At 36.3% G+C, this 18,935-nt stretch overlaps 1 protein-coding gene and 1 pseudogene across 2 annotated transcripts; both read left to right on the top strand.

Moving 5' to 3' along the window:
- Positions 1-1,641: 1,641 nt before the first annotated feature.
- On the top strand, positions 1,642-10,244 carry LOC103340273 (nardilysin-like). The gene is made up of 19 exons (XM_089044156.1): positions 1,642-2,043; positions 2,548-2,623; positions 2,716-2,762; positions 3,367-3,479; positions 4,055-4,128; positions 4,254-4,349; positions 4,445-4,564; positions 5,116-5,348; positions 5,713-5,862; positions 6,144-6,300; positions 6,412-6,564; positions 6,820-7,199; positions 7,760-7,909; positions 8,031-8,213; positions 8,535-8,738; positions 8,835-8,941; positions 9,073-9,226; positions 9,494-9,615; positions 9,782-10,244. The coding sequence occupies exons 1-19, from the start codon at positions 1,693-1,695 to the stop codon at positions 10,023-10,025; spliced, it is 3,114 nt and encodes a 1,037-aa protein (XP_088900282.1). The 5' UTR covers positions 1,642-1,692; the 3' UTR covers positions 10,026-10,244.
- A 129-nt stretch (positions 10,245-10,373) lies between these two features.
- On the top strand, positions 10,374-18,640 carry LOC103343538 (nardilysin-like; annotated as a pseudogene). Its single transcript, XR_016123312.1, has 19 exons — positions 10,374-11,304; positions 11,811-11,886; positions 11,979-12,025; positions 12,533-12,645; positions 13,252-13,325; positions 13,464-13,559; positions 13,680-13,799; positions 14,355-14,588; positions 14,863-15,010; positions 15,268-15,424; positions 15,578-15,730; positions 15,966-16,345; positions 16,692-16,866; positions 16,969-17,149; positions 17,278-17,473; positions 17,579-17,684; positions 17,783-17,936; positions 18,096-18,217; positions 18,375-18,640. The product of XR_016123312.1 is annotated as a nardilysin-like (transcript).
- Positions 18,641-18,935: the final 295 nt, after the last annotated feature.

Consider the following 18,935-nt stretch of genomic DNA (forward strand, 5'->3'; position numbering starts at 1 on the left):
ATGGCACAGTAACAGAGCGAGGATGAGGATGCCCTAACGTGAATTTCGTGGATAATTTGTGGCCTCTACAACCTTTTTGATTAAATTTTGTTTTCCTCAATTAAATATCATAATATAGTGCAGGAAAAATGCTATAGCTCATACAATTATATAATCCTATAAACACAAATTAAAAATTAAAAATGTTAATTAATTAAAAAAATATACATATTTTTATAGATGCGAGTTGGATCATTTGACTAATAAGAAGAACTTGCATGTCACAGACTGTTTTATTATTTTCATCTAATCACATTTCTTTAGAGCATCTCCACCCACAAGGGCAAAGTCTAGGGCAAGGGCAATATTCACGTGAATAGTGTCATGCATTTGTGTTCCACCCACAAGGGCAAAGTCTAGGGCAAGTCTAAGGCAATTACTATTCATTGTACTTTATTTTCAATTTTTTTATAGTTTAAACCATTAATTTTGATAATCTTTTGTAATTAAATTTTGGATAAGATTTTCACCTCTAAAATTGTGCCACGTCGATGTAGAACAAATGTCAGATTTTATCGCTTGAGTTAGAAAAAGGACGTAGTGGGAATTTGCAGATTTGTCGTCCGAGCTCCGATTAGGACGCAAAATACCATTCGGAAAGGGAACGACGCCACGAGTCAAACTCACCGCTTTGCTGTGATGTATGATGGATTTTGGCATTTTGAGGTCGTTTGGCCTTCCAAAACGGCATTTAAAGTTTCGTAGTTAATTTTTAGTATTTTAGATTTTAATAAAAATTATTCAAAGAAAATTCCTTTTAAAATTGTGCCACGTGTCAAATGTTAGATAACATTTTCAGATATTTAAAAAAAAATTTAATCTCAGATTTTATACAAATGGAAAGTAGTAGAAAGAGAGTAAAAAATATTTGAAGGAGAAGAGTTTGTATGGAGAATTGGTGTGGAAGTGAAAAATGTGAGTGGAGATGAACAAAAAAATTGGAAGGAGAAAAGTTTGTATGAAGAATTGGTGTGGAAAGTAAATAATGTGAGTAAAGAGTAAAAAATATGGGATGGAGAAGAAATTGTATGAAGATTTTAGTGTGGAAAGTAAATAAAATGGTTAGGTATTTATAGAGAAAAATACAGAATTTTTGGGTATTTTTTAAAAAAAAATTCAGATTTTTTGCAATTTTTTAAAAACGAGGAGAAAAATTCCATGACTGATAATTCAAATTTTTAGTAAAAATTTGACTTCAAGATTGCCCTGGGCTCGTGGGACCGCCACCAAAGCTACGGGCCTGCGCTGAGTGCACTCGGGCTGCGTCGGGCAGCCTTTCCCCCCTAGCCCGAAGAGCGCTGGAGATGCTCTTATGTGCGTAACCAACAAACCCTTCGGAATCCGAATAAACTTTAAACTAGGATGCGATGCGGCTCTCTGAAAAGGGCACCCGCGGGAATAGAAGGGATTGGGGGAAAATACATCCCTAGGTTAAAGCGGGCCAAACGAACAATTTAAAATCCCTTAAAGCACCCACAAGAAAGGATTAAATTCCCAGAATGTCCTGCATATATATTGTGCTCCAACAAGTTCTTCGAGTTGGAAGACCCCTCTGAGTAGAGAGAAAGAGCCATAGAAGTAGAACTGAGACAGCTCCTTTAGCTACATAGCCGACTCTGTACTCTGTCTCTCTCTTCCTTCTCTGTATATCTCATGGCTCGTTGCACTTTTTCGTCGGACGATATCGTAATCAAGTCTCCGAATGATAGACGATTATACAGATTAATCAAGCTCGAGAATGGCCTCTCTGCATTGCTTGTTCACGATCCTGAGATTTACCCAGAAGGGCCGCCTGAACACTCCAAGTCCCTTGAACACAGCGAAGCTGAAGAAGAGGACGATGAGGATGAGGATGATGACGAGGATGGAGCGGAAGGGGAAGATAGTGAAGGAGAGGATGATGATGAAGAGGACGATGAAGAAGATGAAGAAGATGAAGAAGGAGAGGGCGGAGATGGTGAACTGAAAAAGAAGGGAAAGGGTGGTGCTTCTCAGACTAAGAAGGTTGGTCTATGATTTACATTGAAAATATGCAATGCCCATCTCGCATCGATTTATAAATATATTTATGTTCAAAACCCAGTTGATATAATCCGCAATACATTGATGAAAATTGCTTATAGATAGGAAAGCAATATGACTTTTTTGTCTGCATGACTGATACCAAATAACTGGAACTTCAAGATCACTGCATGGTTGTCCAAGATTTGAACTTTTACTTGGTTACTGCTTTAAGATTCCACCATCCTTCTTTTTCTGCAATATAATAGTTATCAAATAGTTCACATTTTCAAACAATTTTTTCACACAAAAGGATGAGTTTGCCGAGCTTCCATAGTCCTAATTCCAAGTGGAACCTTTGAGTTGCTTTTGGTAATTCTATTTCCAAGTATAATTTCTGAGAATGACACTGATCTCTAATCTACTTAATGATATAATGTTTACTCAGCTCAGTTACAAGAAATTTGATTTAATTGGATAAATAACGACATTTGATCGTCTTTACAGGCAGCAGCAGCAATGTGCGTAGGCATAGGCAGCTTCTCTGACCCGTTCGAGGCACAGGGACTTGCTCATTTTCTAGGTTTGTGTTACACATGCACAAATGGGTCATCAAAAGATGTACTGAATGTTGATGTCCAGGAATTACTAAGTAACATACTGAATGTTTTGCAGAACATATGCTCTTCATGGGGAGTACAGAGTTTCCAGATGAAAATGAGGTCTGTTTGTACATGAGTGTTCTTTTCCAATTTTTGGTGCTAGTTCAATTGGTTTTTATCATCCGGAGATGCACATGATCCTTTGTATTATTTATGATAAACGAGGTTTACTAAGAGACTGAGAGTATGTACATGGCAATAGTAAAGCCGCATGAATTTTTCCATACTATAGATTACGACATGGCATCTCAAGAATTATATTTACCCATCCTTTTGCAGCATCATCAGCCTGCTTGTTCTACGTATGTATGAGTGGGAGGACTTGTTAGTTCTTTTGCTTCCCACCTGCTTGCATATCTGTCAGGCTGTGTGGGACAACCGAGTGTATGGTCGTGTCACTTGTGAATTATCTTTGTCTACATTTTTCTTCAACATAAACCTGATGGGAATGGATGGCATTTTGGATAAAGCAAATGTCAGCTTTATCATAGTAATTGTGTGTAGTAGTTCTCATCTTTTTTTTTTTTTTTTTGGGGCTCATAGTAAAATGACATTTAAAATTAATTTCTTTTACTTGTTTAGACATTTTTGTAAACTTCCACTTAAGTGGGAAGAATGTATGCTATCTTTGTGGCCACTTGTCTTTGACTCTTCTCTTTGCTAGTATGATAGTTATTTGTCCAAGCATGGAGGGTCATCAAATGCATACACAGAAGCAGAGCATACCTGCTACCATTTTGAAGTGAAACGGGAGTTTCTTAAGGGTGCTTTGAGAAGGTAAAGTCTGAGCTCTACATGTTTTGAATATCAATAGTTGAAGTCCTTGGTATTGAATACTTCTTTGGTCTATGAAGTGAGCCTGTAGTTGTTATTGATGCTGCCTGCAGTTGAAAAGATCTATGGTTGTCATATGAATGTTTCAAAATGTGGTATCGCTGTAGGAACTGTAGTTTGAAACATTAAATTACCTTTTCGTTTAGTTATTTTTATATGTATGTTGTGCATATATGATAAGAATGATTACTTATTGGTACACTAACCATATCAAAAAAATGTTGGAATGGGATTGAGGTTTCCCTTTTGGATCTTTAAGATCCAACAATGTGTTCCTTTTGGTTCCTTGGCATCTGGTTCGCCATAATCTTTTCATTGAATTATAATCAAATGTATACAAATCCTTTCAAATTAATATACATGGTAATATGTTCTGTGCTCCATATATTCCTATTGCAATATATTTAGCTAGTAGCATGTATGTGGCGCTTTGTCTGAAATTCTCTAGTTCTAAATTCATTTTAAATTTCTGTTTCGGTAACTTGGTTTATATTCATTTCGGCCCTTTATTTTATCAGATTTTCTCAGTTCTTTGTTTCACCGTTAGTGAAAATTGAAGCCATGGAGCGAGAGGTACAGGCTGTAGATTCAGGTGCTTTCAAGTCTTAACCGAGTTTATTAGTTTCTGTTTCTCCTTTTAAAAGCTTTCCCAGCTTTTTGCTTACAAGTTCTTATTGCTGAATGGTACTTTGTATTGCTGAAATAAATGGAATGCAGAGTTTAACCAGGCCTTGCAGAATGATTCTTGCCGCCTTGAACAACTCCAATGCCATACATCCACACCTGGTCACCCATTTAATAGGTTCTTTTGGGGTAAAACTTGAACCAATCTTCTCTCACTCTCCTTCTTTAGAAAAAGAATGATTAATTTGTATGAAATTACATTTTATTTTATGTATGCATGAAAGGAAATAAGAAGAGCTTGGTTGATGCAATGGAAAAAGGGATCAACTTGCGTGAACAAATACTAAAATTGTACAAAGATTATTACCATGGTGGACTAATGAAGCTAGTTGTCATTGGTGGAGGTGAAATTTTCCCTTTCCTTTTCATCCCTTATTGATTTTCATTTTGTTTTGTTTATACCACCGTTTGTCGAGGGTTGAGTTTTGATTGACAAATATCATTCTTTGTATTGCCACATAGGGTGTTTGAATGGAAGTAATGACAGAGGTTCAATTTTACTTAGTTGATATCAATCAAATTGTAGCTTTTTGAAGTAATTACTTATCTATACGGGATTTCTGTTTTGTGGATGGTTATGTTGGATTCTTTGAATTGGTAGAGGTTGATATCAGCGTGCACAATTACATGTTAGAGTTTTGTCATTTGTGATGTTCTATTGGTGTTAGCAATGTTTTGGCAATTTCTATTGGAAGAAGAACTATTGTAGCAATGAAGATGGAATTATTGGTGCTGTTAGCTATACAGTGGTGCGGTGGTGCCATTGTTGATAGCTTTTTGTTTGATTGATGTACCCAAAAATTATGCATACAATTAACAAACCAAGTAGAATCAGTTATGCTGCTGATTTATGAAATCTAAGTGATATTAATTGTAATAGTTCTATTTGCTGCAGAATCTCTTGATGTACTTGAGGATTGGGTTGTGGAATTGTATGGTAATGTCAAAAAAGGTCCCCAAGTAAATCTGGAGTTCAAGACGGAAGGTCCTATCTGGAAAGCTGGAAAACTTTATAGGCTAGAGGCTGTTAAAGATGTTCATATACTCAACTTAACATGGACATTTCCTTGTCTTCATCAAGACTATTTGAAGAAACCAGAAGATTATTTAGCTCATCTTCTTGGGCACGGTAAAATGATTCATTATTTGCTAAATTTATTTTAATTATTGTTCCTTTGCAGAGTACAAAATGTATTATACAGAAGTTAGGTCTTGAATTGTTAGTTTACTTTTTTTGGGGGAAAACAGCAGTTATAACTCCTTAAAGTAGAGGTCTCTGGAAACTTTTATAGTAAGATCCAGTTTTATTTCTTCTGAATGCTTATTATTTTTACCCTTTGAATGGTCTCTGTCCTTAATTTTCTTGCATTAGATTTTGTTGATTTTCCATGTCTACATTGCACATTATTTATTACATTTCACTATGGGTTTAGCCGGCTGCACAGTGATAACTTGACCTTAAATTCTGAGCACTAAGTCATGGTTTTTCTAGAGGGGCCGGGGAAGTTTGCATTTTTACCTCAAATCTAGAGGGTGGGCAACATCTCTGTCTGCTGGTGTTGGGGATGAAGGGATGCACCGATCTTCTGTGGCCTATGTCTTCCGCATGTCCATACACCTCACTGACTCTGGATTGGAAAAGGTAGCATCTCTCTTTCATATTTTTAGAGAACATTTTGGTATAAGATAACTTTAACTATCCCATCCCATATCTGAGTATATATATTTTATCATCTTGCAAACCTAGCCTAGTTTTGGTTTGCTATCCTAAGGAATTTGGGAAAACGTATGATTTCATAGATGCTCACCTTAATATTTTATATTTCTACTTGTGTAGTTACTGGAAAGCATCAGTAACTGTGGAGCAAAGTTTGTTTTATCTTTATTACTTCTCATTTTCTGTATGTGATCCTTCTCTTGCAGATTTTCGAAATAATTGGCTTTGTCTATCAATACATTAAGTTACTGCGTAGAGTGTCTCCACAAGAATGGATATTTAGGGAACTCCAGGATATAGGGAACATGGAATTCAGATTTGCGGAGGAGCAGCCCCAGGATGATTATGCTGCAGAACTTGCAGGTTTTCTTTTGTTAGCAAAAATGCACATCTTTCCTTGGTCACGTTTTACCTGACTGAAATTATCCCCATATCCATGTCTTGTTTACTATTGTGAAATGTTCTCTGTTGCAGAAAATTTACTACTTTATCCAGCAGAAAATGTTATTTATGGGGATTATGTGTACAAGATTTGGGATGATGAACTGATAAAATATGTTCTTGGTTTCTTCACACCACAAAACATGAGGGTTGATGTGGTATCAAAGTCCTCAATTAAGTCAGAAGGTAAATCTTATATGCGCTTTTATGCAAAGAAAAAGCAGAAAAAAGAGGAAGTATCTACTGCATCTTATTATATTGTTGTTCTTAATCTCATTTTAATATTGAAAAATTATAGGAAGTATCTAGCAGGTTTTTTTTAGTGCTATCCATCATATACTCATTATTTATGAGTAAGAATGTAATGTAACCATGATTCATCTTTGTCCATTTTATATGTGAGAATTTTGACTTAAGCTCTACTTTCTTTAACTGTTTCAGATTTCCAGTGCGAGCCTTGGTTTGGCTCACATTATACTGAGGAAGATATATCCCCATCTTTAATGGATTTGTGGAAGGATCCTCCAGAAATTGATGTCTCATTGCATCTCCCCTCAAAGAACGAGTTTATTCCTTGTGATTTTTCTATCCGTTCTGATAACTCGTGTCTTGATCCTGCCAATATATCTTCTCCGAGGTGTATAATTGATGAACCATTAATTAAGTTCTGGTACAAGCTTGATAACACCTTTAAACTTCCGCGGGCAAATACATACTTCCGCATCAATCTGAAGAGTGGATATGCCAATTTGAAGAGTTGTGTTTTGACTGAATTATATGTTCTCCTTCTTAAAGATGAGCTGAATGAGATTGTATATCAGGTTCCTGTCTTGTCCCTTATAACTAATTATTTGTGCTTCAGTTTGTATGTCTGAGACTCTTTTGTACTTAAATACGTTTTAGGAGAACAGTACTTGCATTTAGTTCAGTTTTGAATCTCTCTGGAGTCTGTCCAAGTTTGTTCAGTAGAGGGACTTGGTTGTTACAGTGGCTTAGAGTACAGAATAGAAAATTGTTGTACGTAATTGTCCAAACAAAATATTTTTCTGATAACTTTCCATTACTTAATCAGAAGCCACAAATGTGTTTTCTTATCCAAATCTTTTAGGACAGGGCTGCTTCCTTTCAATCTTCACTCTTCAAAAGTTTTAATTTTCTTAACAAATTTTCCCCATTTTATGCTTGCCAATGTCCCCATCTTGCTTACCTCAGTTTTAGCACTAAAGAGACCAAGGCCTGTTTTCTAAGGGTGTGTTTATTTAGTTGATGCTGTTTTCATTAAAATAGGTCATCTTGTTCACAGTGACTAATCACCTTGCCTTTCCTAGCAAAGATGCTTTTTAATGTATACACTTGAGGAACTTTTTTTCTGTGTGTGCAGGCCAGTGTTGCCAAGCTGGAAACTTCTGTATCTTTGTTGAGTGACAAACTGGAGCTTAAGGTCTATGGTTTCAATAATAAGCTTCCAGCTCTCTTGTCCAAAGTTTTGGCAACAGCCAAAAGTTTCTTGCCAACTGATGATCGTTTTAAGGTATTTGTGTTGCCTTTAATTCTCATCACTCCATTCTATGTATGGTTTAAGTTTGATTTGTGTATAGATGGAATACCTTGCTGGTTTCTGGCTTGTCTATTGCTAAGTGATACTTTAACAGGTTGTTAAAGAAGATATGAAACGAACGTTGAAGAACACCAATATGAAGCCTCTGAGTCACTCATCATACTTGAGGCTACAAGTGCTGTGTCAGAGTTTCTATGATGTAGAGGAGAAGTTGCATGTTTTAAAGGAATTGTCTATATCTGATTTGAAGTCATTTATTCCCGAGCTTTGTTCCCAGGTACACTACACTCGTGTCATGATGGATATTTGTTATAGGTTACTGTAGTCAATTTGTCAAACTCAACATCATCCTCCGGCCAGGTCTTTTTTCCAGAAAAAACCATGCTGTTCAGGCTTCACCTCCTATTCTTCCACTTTCGTGTATAACTTGATAAGTGGAGAGTGGTATGATATGGTGAAAGAATTGGAGTCTGCCTGGCAAATGTGAATCAAATAGTTAATTTTGGACTTTCCTTCAAAAATGTTTTTCTGTGTCACTTTTAGAATTAGTTTACTTCAGCCATTCACTTACAGCTTACCTTCTCCTCATTATGTACAGCTATACATTGAGGGCCTTTGCCATGGCAATTTGTTCGCAGAAGAAGCAATTAGCCTGTCAAATATATTTAAAATGAATTTTTCCATCCAACCACTTCCGATTGAATTGAGGCATAAAGAACATGTTATTTGTCTTCCTCCTGGTGCTAACCTGACTAGAGATGCCAGTGTGAAGAATAAGTCGGATACGAACTCTGTGATTGAGGTAACTCAAAATGGATTAATTTTGTTTGGTTTTCCATAAATGAAGATGTAATTTCTTCAGTCTTATATGTTGATATTCTTCCCTTGGTTATTGCAGCTGTATTTTCAAATTGAGCAGGAAGCGGGCATTGAGTCCACCAGATTGAAAGCATTGATAGATCTTTTTGATGAAATTGTAGAGGAACCACTTTTCAATCAGCTAAGGTGATTTTATTTGTGGCTTAAACTATTACTTACACTAAAGAATATGAAACTGATAATAAATTTTATTTGGGGCGAGATTATATATATTTGAACAGATATTCATATAATTTTCTGTCTATTTCTGGAAATAGGACGAAGGAGCAGCTTGGATATGTTGTTGAGTGTAGCCCACGGGTAACATACCGTGTTTTTGGCTTTTGTTTCTGTGTTCAGTCGTCTGAGTACAATCCAATCTACTTACAAGGGAGAGTTGACAACTTTATAAATGGTCTGGAAGAATTGTTGGTAAGCAGTCAAGGTTCTTTCTAAATGCTGCTAGTTTATGGTCTTCCCCACAATTTTTATTTTATAAAAATTACATAAGCTTTATAATTTTTGTGACCAAGATGACTTGCATATGGGATCTTGCAATTTGAGGTTCCTTATTGTTAGATGTATAAAGCAATTCTAGTTTGTGGAAAACTTTGGTTCGGATCTGATATCATTGCATTATTTCTACTTCTGTTATTGATTTAAGTTACATAATTATTGAGAATATATTGGCATTTGCAGGAAGGGCTTGATGGTGATTCATTTGAGAATTATAGAAGTGGGCTAATGGCTAAGCTATTGGAGAAAGATCCATCCCTCACATATGAAACAAATAGATATTGGAATCAGATTATTGATAAAAGGTGCTGTTGTCCTCTGTGGTTGGTCCAGATTACAATTCCAAATACTACATTTAAAGACAATTCTGTTATTTGAATGGGTTTCTTCTTTCTGTATATTGGTTCTTTGGGATTTCTAATACTTTTGACTTGGTGCTCATTTTAACTCTACTAATTGTTTGATCTACAGGTATATATTTGACTTGTCAAAAAGGGAAGCCGAAGAACTCAGAAGTGTTGACAAGGAGGATGTTATCAACTGGTACAAAATGTACTTGCAACAATCATCTCCAAAGTGTCGTAGGCTTGCGATTCGTGTTTGGGGTTGCAACACTGACCGGAAAGAGGCAGAAGCACGATTGGAGTCTGTGCAAGTCATTGAAGACCCTGCTACCTTTAAGATGTCATCGAGGTTCTATCCTAGCATTTGTTGAAAATATGGACCAGCTTTGATTACTTGATAAAAATTGAACCATTAGAAACGGAGGCCTCAGTTTTGACCGGGCTGTATGCAGGTCAATATGACCACCTGGAAGAGGAAAATGAAAATCAAGAATATTTACCATTATACTGGGATTATACATGCATTCATGTACAATTACATTCATTTCAATATTAATTAATTATTAATAAAGTGAAATTTGTGGTAAGAATCATTACTCTGGTTCTTCTGGCCTCTGGTAAATCCTGGAGCCCTCAAAGCATACCAACAAGTCACTCCCAGAATGTTGGGTTTGAATCATTGCCTTTCCCCCTCAAAACGTGTAACTAACATAAGAAGCTCAAGCGTTATAACTGAAAAAAGAACTCAAAATAAAAAGGAACAGAAGTTCCATTTTGCCCCTTATTACAAAAACAAAGAAAAAAAGACACCAATTTACAACAGCGCCACTCTGCTGGCGCCTCCTCCGACAGCCACCCCCCACCTTCCCTCCTCTGGAACTCTCTCTCTCTCTCTATCTCTCTTCAGCACGCCATTCTGATGGGAAAGAGAGAAACAAAAAGGGCAAGAGTGAGAGAGATGGAGTTACTTCTAGGGTAGGGGGCCGGGAAGGAGGTGGAGGTGTCGGGAAAGCGGCTCGAGAGCCTTTGCCAGTGATGGTATTGGGAAGCTCCTGGCAATTTGAAAAGAGTTTTTGTCTGAATGGGTAAATGGTAACTTCAGATTTTGTTGGGCTGAATTGAATAGAAGCACCTAAAAATATTTTGTTTGAGAAGATGACAGGAAAAAGTTCATCAAACCAAAGTTTGGAGAATCAACGTCCTGAAAAACTATGTGCAATCTGCATGAAAGATTGCTAGTCCTGCCTGCAATATTCTCTTCCAATTACATTGCATTGCATGGGATTGCAGTGAAATACATTGCATGGGATTGCGTTGAATTACTCCAATGCGAGAGAGAGAGAGAGAGAGAGAGAGAGAGATTTAACCAGATGGCCCGTTGTACTTTCTCTTCGTTGGACGATATCGTAATAATGCCACTGAATGATACACGATTATACAGACTAATTGAGCTCGAGAATGGCCTCACTGCATTGCTCATCCCCACGATCCTGAGATTTACCCAGAAGGGCCACCTGAACACAGCGAAGCTGAAGAAGAGGAGATTGAAGAGAACGGTGTAGGAGATGAAGAGGATGAAGAAGTGGAAAGTGGAGATAGTGAACTGAGAAGGAGAGAAAGGGAAAGGGAGGTGCTTCCCAAACCAAGATGGTTAGCCTATGATTTACATTGAAAATCTGCAATGCCCATCATCTTGCATTGAACTTTTATTTATTTATTTATTGAAAACCCAGTTGAACACTCTTGATAAAATCAGCATTTATTTGATGAAAATGGCTTTTAGGGAGGAAAATAATATTACTTTGTGTTTGTATCACTAATTCCCAATTAGAGGAACTTCAAGATCACTGCTTTAAGATTCCCGCATCATTCTTTTTCCTACAATTAGACAGTTTGTACTTTCATACAACTTTTCAAACAAAATTATAAGTTTGTCAAGCATTCACAGATTCATGATTCCAATTTCCAAGTGGAGCTTCTCATGTATGCTACTTGTCTTCTTATAATGTATTTTGCGTTGTTGTTCTTCTCCAAGCATACTTATTGACAATGACATTGATCGCTAATCTACTTAGTGATCAGAATGACGTTGACTAAGCTCACTCACAAGAATTTGATTTAATTGGATAACTAAACATGTTTGATCATCTTTGCAGGTAGCAGCAGCAATGTGTGTAGGAATAGGCAGCTTCTCTGACCCGATTGAGGCACAGGGGCTTGCACATTTTCTTGGTGTGTGTTAGTTACACATGCACACATTCTGCGTCAAAGGATGTATTGAATGTTGATGTGCGGGCATTACTAACAAATTGAATGTTTTGCAGAACACATGCTCTTCATGGGGAGTACAGAGTTTCCAGATGAAAATGAGGTCTGTTTATCCATCAAGGCTTTTTTTTACCTTCTGTTTTTTATGCCGGTTAAATTGGGTTTGATGCGTAAGTAATTAGGAGATGCAATTGATTCTTTAAGTCATTTATCAGAAATGAGGGTTACTGAGAGTATGTTAATTAAACCGCCTGAATTTTTCGTAGCTAGATATTACTACATGACATCTCGTGTCTTATACTTACCCGTTGTTGCTAAACATCACCAGCATTCTTGTTCTACATATATATGAGCGGGAAGACTTGCTTGTTCTTTTGCTGCCTACCTGCTTGCAGATGTGTCGGGCTGTATGGAACAACTCAGTGTATGGCAGTGTCACTTGTGTCTCGTAGGTTTTATCGTGAACTCAGCTCATTGGTTAACAGTAAAATGAGATTTAAAATTAATTTGCTTGGTAAAACATTTTTGTGAACTTCCACGCAAGTTATTAAATGGGAGAACACCGTATGCTTTGTTTGTGGCCACTTGTTTTGACTCTTCTCTTTGCTAGTTTGATAGTTACTTGTCCAAACAGGGAGGGTCATCAAATGCAATAACAGAAACAGAATATACCTGCTACCATTTTGAAGTGAAACGGGAGTTTCTTAAGGGTGCCTTGAGAAGGTGAACCCTGAGCCCTTCATGCTAGGATATTAATAACTGAAGTCATTGGTATTGAATGTATATTTTTTATCAATAAAGTAAGGCTGTAGGTATTATTGGTTCTTTCTGCATTGGCTTTGAATCTTTTATTTGCTTCAGCATTTGTAGTTGAAAAATATCTATGATTGTCATACTTATGTTCCAAAATAAATGTGATATGATTATATTGCACAGTTAAAAAATTAAATTACTTGTCATTTCCATTATTTCGTATATTTACATGCTGCATACTTGATAAGGATATTACTTATTGATACACTAAATGTTTCTTGGAATAGAAATGAGGTTTCCATTTCGGATCTATAAGAGTGTTCTTTTTGGGTTCCTCAACATCTAGCTTGCCATAATCTTTTCATTGAGTTATAAATTATAATCAAAGGTATATAAGTCGCTTCAAATTAATATACATGGTAAAATGCTATGTGCTCCATATCTTCTTAGTGGAATATATTTAACTAATAGCATGTTTATGGTTCTTTGTATGAAATTCTGTAGTTGTATTTTCCTCATTTTAAGTCTCTATTTCAGCAACTTGATTTATATTCATTTCGGCCCTTTATTTATTAGATTTTCGCAGTTCTTTGTTTCCCTCTTATTGAAAATTGAAGCCATGGAGCGAGAGGTGCTGGCTATAGATTCAGGTGCTTGCAAGTCTTAACCGAGTTTATTAATTTCTGTTTTTCCTTTAAAAAAGATGTCCCAGCTTTTTGCTTACAGTAGCATACAAGTTCTTATTGCTGAATGGTATTCTTTATTGTGGATAAAAAAATGGAATGCAGAATTTAACCTGGTTTTGCAGAATGATTCCTGTCGCCTTGAACAACTTCAATGCCATACAGCCACACCTGGTCACCAATTTAATAAGTTCTTTTGGGGTAAAACTTGAATCCATTGTGTACTTTTCCCTCTCTCTCTCTCTCTCTCTCTCTCTCTCTCTGTGTGTTAAAAAAATATGTTCTATTTGTATTAAACTACATTTTATGTATGCTTGAAAGGAAATAAGAAGAGCTTGGTTGATGCAATGGAAAATGGGATCAACTTGCATGAACAAATACAAAAATGGTACAGAGATTATTACCATGGTGGGCTGATGAAGCTAGTTGTCAATGGTGGAGGTGAATTTATCCTATCCTTTCCTTTAATTTGTGCTTTCTTTTTTGTTAAGCATTGTTTTTCAGGGCTAAATGTTGATAAATACTTTTGGTTATGTATTGTATCACATAGGGCGTGCTTGAATGGAAGTAATGAAAGAGTTCCAGTTTGACTTGATTTCTGTCAAATTGAAGGTTTTAGAAGGATTTACTTATCTACTCGGCCTTCTGTTTTATGGATGATTATATTGGATTCTTTGAATTGGTAGAGGTTGATATTGGTGTACACAATTACACATTTGAATTTTGCTATTTGTGATGTTCTGTTGGTGATAGTGATGTTTTCGCAATATTTTTTGGTAAGAATGACTCTAGTAACAATGGAGATTGAATTACTGGTGCTAGAGTGCTGTGGTGGTCCCATTGTTGATAGCTTGTAGTATTGATTGCTGCATCAAATAAAAAATTCATTCATGTTCTATCATTTATGCATACAATCAACAAACCAAGTAGAATCTTTTTTGCTGCTGATATATCAAATCTATGTTATGTTGATTGTAGTAGTTGTCATTGCTACAGAATCTCTTAATATACTAGAAGATTTGGTTGTGGAGTTGTTTAGTAATGTCAAAAAAGGCCCCCCAGAAAATCTGCAGTTCAAGGCAGAACGCCCTATCTGGAAAGCTGGAAAACTTTACAGGCTAGAGCCTGTAGGAGATTTTCATATGCTCTACTTAACATGGACACTTCCATGTCTTCATCAACACTATTTGAAGAAACCAGCAGAGTATTTAGCTCATCTCCTTGGGCATGGTAAGATGATTCATCACTAACTAATTTTATGTTAATTATTAATCCTCTACAAAACAGAAAGTGTCCTTTACAGGGAGAAAATGATTTTTAAGTCTTAAATTGCTAGTTTCCCTTTTTTGAGTGGAGACTTTGATTGTAAGATCTAGTTTATTTGATTTTAAGAAGGGAGGTTGAATGCTTCAGTTCTTCTGTCACTTTCCTTCTGAATGATTATTATATAGATTGTTTTCCAGCTACACGGTGAGAAATTTTCCTTAAATTTTGAGCACTAAGTAGGGCTGGGGAAGTTTGCATTTTTACTTCAAAGCTAGAGGGTGGCAACATATTTGGCTGCTGGTGTTGGCAGTGGATGTATTTACCGAACTTCTGTGGCTTATGTCTTCGAGGTGTCCATACGCCTCACTGATTCTGGATTGGAAAAGGTATCATCTGTATTTTATCCTCTTAGAGAATATTTTGATATAAGATAAATTTTATTATCCCATTGATGAGTTTTTATATCTTGAGAACCTACCTTACTTTTGGATTTCCTTTCCTAGAGAGTTTGGGAGAACTTGATGATTTCATAGATTCTTACCTTAATATTTTCTACTGGCATAGTTACTGGAAAGCATCAGTAACTTTGGAGCAAAGTACCTTTATTACATTTCATTTTCTATATGCAATGCTTATCTTGCAGATGTTCGACATAATTGGCATTGTCTACCAATACATTAAGTTACTGCGTCAAGTATCTCCACAAGAATGGATATTTAGGGAACTCCAGGATATTGGAAACATGGAATTTAAATTCACAGAGGAAGAGCACCAGAATGTTTATGCTTCACGACTTTCAGGTTATCTTTTGTTATTGTAACTGCACATCTTTCCATTGTCATGTTTTGCCTGACCTAAAGTATCCCTGCTCCATAAGTTTTCTTTTTTAGAATATCTATATTTTTTTTGGCCAAAAGGTTATCTCCATATTCATCTTGTGTTTACTATTGCAGAAAATTTACTACTTTATCCAGCAGAATATATAAATTATGGCAGCTTTGCGTACGAGATTTGAGATGAGGAATTGATAGAATATGTTCTTGGTTTCTTCACACCAGAAAACATAAGAGTTGATGTGGTATCAAAGTCCTCAATTAAGTCGGAAGGTAAATCTTCTATATTTTTTTATGCATTAAAAAAAGAAAAAGAAAGATAGAAAAAGTGAGAGGAAGAATACTTGTTCTCCATTTGACTTCATCTTATTGTCTTTTTTGTTTTAATCTTCTTTTAGTATTGAAATTGTCTCGAGTAGGTTTTCATGTGACATCCCTTATATTCTCATTATTTCCAATAATGTAGCCATGATTCTGACTTGAGCTCTATTCTCTTGAACTGTTTCAGATTTCAAGTGCGAGCCTTGGTTTGGGTCAAAATATACTGAGGACTATATATCTCCTTCTTTGATGGATTTGTGGAAGGATCCTTCAGAAATTGATGTCTCATTGCATCTCCCTTCTAAAAACGAGTTCATTCCTTGTGATTTTTCCACCCGTTCTGATAACTCGTGTCATGATCCTGCAATATATATCTTCTACAAGATGTATAATTGATGAACCATTTATGAAGCTCTGGTACAAGCTTGATACTACTTTTAAGCTTCCGCGGGTAAATACATACTTCCACATCAGTCTGAAGGGTGGATATGCTAATCTGAGGAATTCCGTTTTGATGGAACTATATGGTCACCTTCTTAGAGATGAGCTGAATGAGATATATATCAGGTGCATATCATGTCCTTCATAACTAATTAGTTTATGCTTCAGTACAGCCTAGAAATTAGGTGTACTGTCATAATAATTGTCCAAACAAAATATCTTTGTTAACGTTTCATTAAGGTCACTAAGTCAATATTTAGTAATTCCGTTGTAAAATTATAAGTTATGCTGGAACTGCCCCTTGTCTTTCTTAGGTCAGTTTTGAGCACTGAAGAACCATTTGATGACGAGCTGTCTCTTAAGAGTGACTTATTCAGTTGATCCTGTATTCATCCATGTAGATCATTTTTCTCTCAGTGACTTAGTGACCTAGTTCTTCATAGCAGAGATGTTTTTGGAATGTATATATGAGAGGAGCCTTTGTTCTGTGGATGCAGGCCCTTGTTGCCAAGCTGGAAACTTCTGTAACTCCGGTTGATGAAAAACTGGAGATCAAGGTCTGTGGTTTCAATGATAAGCTTCCAGCTCTCTTATCAAAAAATTTGGCAACAGTCAAATTTTTTTTGCCAACTGATGTTCGTTTTAAGGTCTGTCAGTCCACTCTATGTCTGGTTTACGTTTGTTTTTGCATATAGTTGACAATACCTTCCCCGTTCCAGCTTGTCCATTGCTAAGCGACACTTGAACAGGTTATTAAAGAAAATATGAAGCAAAGTTAAAGAACATGAATATCAATCCTCTGGCTCACACATCATACTTGAGACTGCAAGTTCTGTGTCAGACTTTCTATGATGCAGATGCAAGTTGCATATTTTAGACGAATTGTCTATTTCTGATTTGAAATCATTTATTCCCGAGCTTTGTTCCCAGGTACACTGCACACATATATGTCATCATGAATATTTATTATAGGTTACTTCAGTCCATTCCTCAAACTCAACATCATCCTCCAGCCAGGTCTTTTTCCATGAGAAAACCATTCTGTTCAATACGTACAGGTATACATTGAGGGCCTTTGCCATGGCAATATGTTGGAAGAAGAAGCAATTAGTCTTTCAAATATATTTAAAATGAACTTTTCAGTACAACCACTTCCTATCGAATTGAGGCATAAAGAATGTGTTGTTTGTTTTCCTCCTGGTGCTAACCTGATCAGAGATGCCAGTGTGAAAAATAAGTCAGAAACAAACTCTGTAACTGAGATAACTCCAAACGAGCTCATTTTATTTGGTTTTCCATATATAAAAATGTACTTTCTTCGTCTTATATGGTGATATTCTTGCCTTGTTTTTGGTTTCATCTTGCAGCTGCATTTTCAAATTGAGCAGGAAGTGGGAATCAGATTGAATGCAGGGACAGATCTTTTCGTTGAAATTATATGGGAACCACTTCACAATCAGCTAAGGTGATTCTGTTTGATGCTTACTTACATACTGATTATCTAAATATTATTTGGGACAAGAAGGTATATTCATATAAGTGTCTGTCTATTTCTGGAAAAAGGACGAAGGAGCAGCTTGGGTATGCTGTTGAGTGTGGCCCCCGGATAACACACTGTGTTTTTGGCTTTTGTTTCTGTGTTCAGTCATCTAAGTACAACCCAATGTACTTACAAGAGAGAGTTGACAACTTTATCAATGGTCTGGAAGAATTGTTGGTAAGCAAGCACTCAAGGTTCCTTGTAAAATGCTGCTAGTTTATGGTCTTCTCTTGGATCTGATATCTTTTAGTTATGTCTACTTCTGTGATTTAAGTTACATGATTATTGTTTCTGCTCGGGAATTTCAGTTATTGAGAATATATTGGGCATTTGCAGGAAGGGCTTGATGGTGAGTCATTTGAGAGATATAAAAGTAGGCTAATGGCTAAGCTATTAAAGAAAGTTCCATCCCTCACATATGAAACCAATAGATATTGGAATCACATTATTGACAAAAGGTGCTGTGTCCTCTGTGGTTGGTCCAGAAGATGACAATTCTAAATAGTGCATTTCAAGACGATTCTGTCAATTGAATGGATTTCTTCTTTCTGCCATAAATATTTGCTTCTTTGGGATTTTTAATACTTGTGTTTCGATGCTCATTGTTGACTACAGGTATATATTTGACTTGCGAAAAAAGGAAGTCAAAGAACTCAGAAGCATTGACAAGGAGGATGTTATCAACTGGTACAAAATGTACTTTCAACAATCATCTCCTAAGTGTCGTAGGCTGGCGATTCGCGTTTGGGGTTGCAACACTGAACGGAAAGAGGCTGAAGCACAATCAGAGTACGCAAATCATCGAAGACCCTGCAACCCTTAAGATGTCATTGAGGTTCTATCCTAGCATTTGTTGAAAACACGAACCAGCTTTGGTTACTAGATAAAAATTGAACCGTTAGAACACTGAACTGAAGGCCTCAGTTTTGACCAGGTTGTACGCGGGAAAAGAGGGAAGTGAAAATATATATAAAACCCAAAAAAATACATTTACCAATATATTAGGGATTATGCATGCATTCATGTAAAATTAGATTCATCTGAATATTTCATAAATTATTAATAAATTGAAATTTGTGGTAACAATGATTAGTTACCCTTGTTCGTCTGGCCTCAGGTAAAATCCTTGACCCTTCAAAGCATGCCAACCAGTCACTCTCAGCATGATGTGCTTGA

This window comes from Prunus mume, linkage group LG1, assembly GCF_029339155.1.
Source record: "Prunus mume cultivar Tortuosa linkage group LG1, ASM2933915v1, whole genome shotgun sequence".
Lineage (NCBI taxonomy): Eukaryota > Viridiplantae > Streptophyta > Magnoliopsida > Rosales > Rosaceae > Prunus > Prunus mume.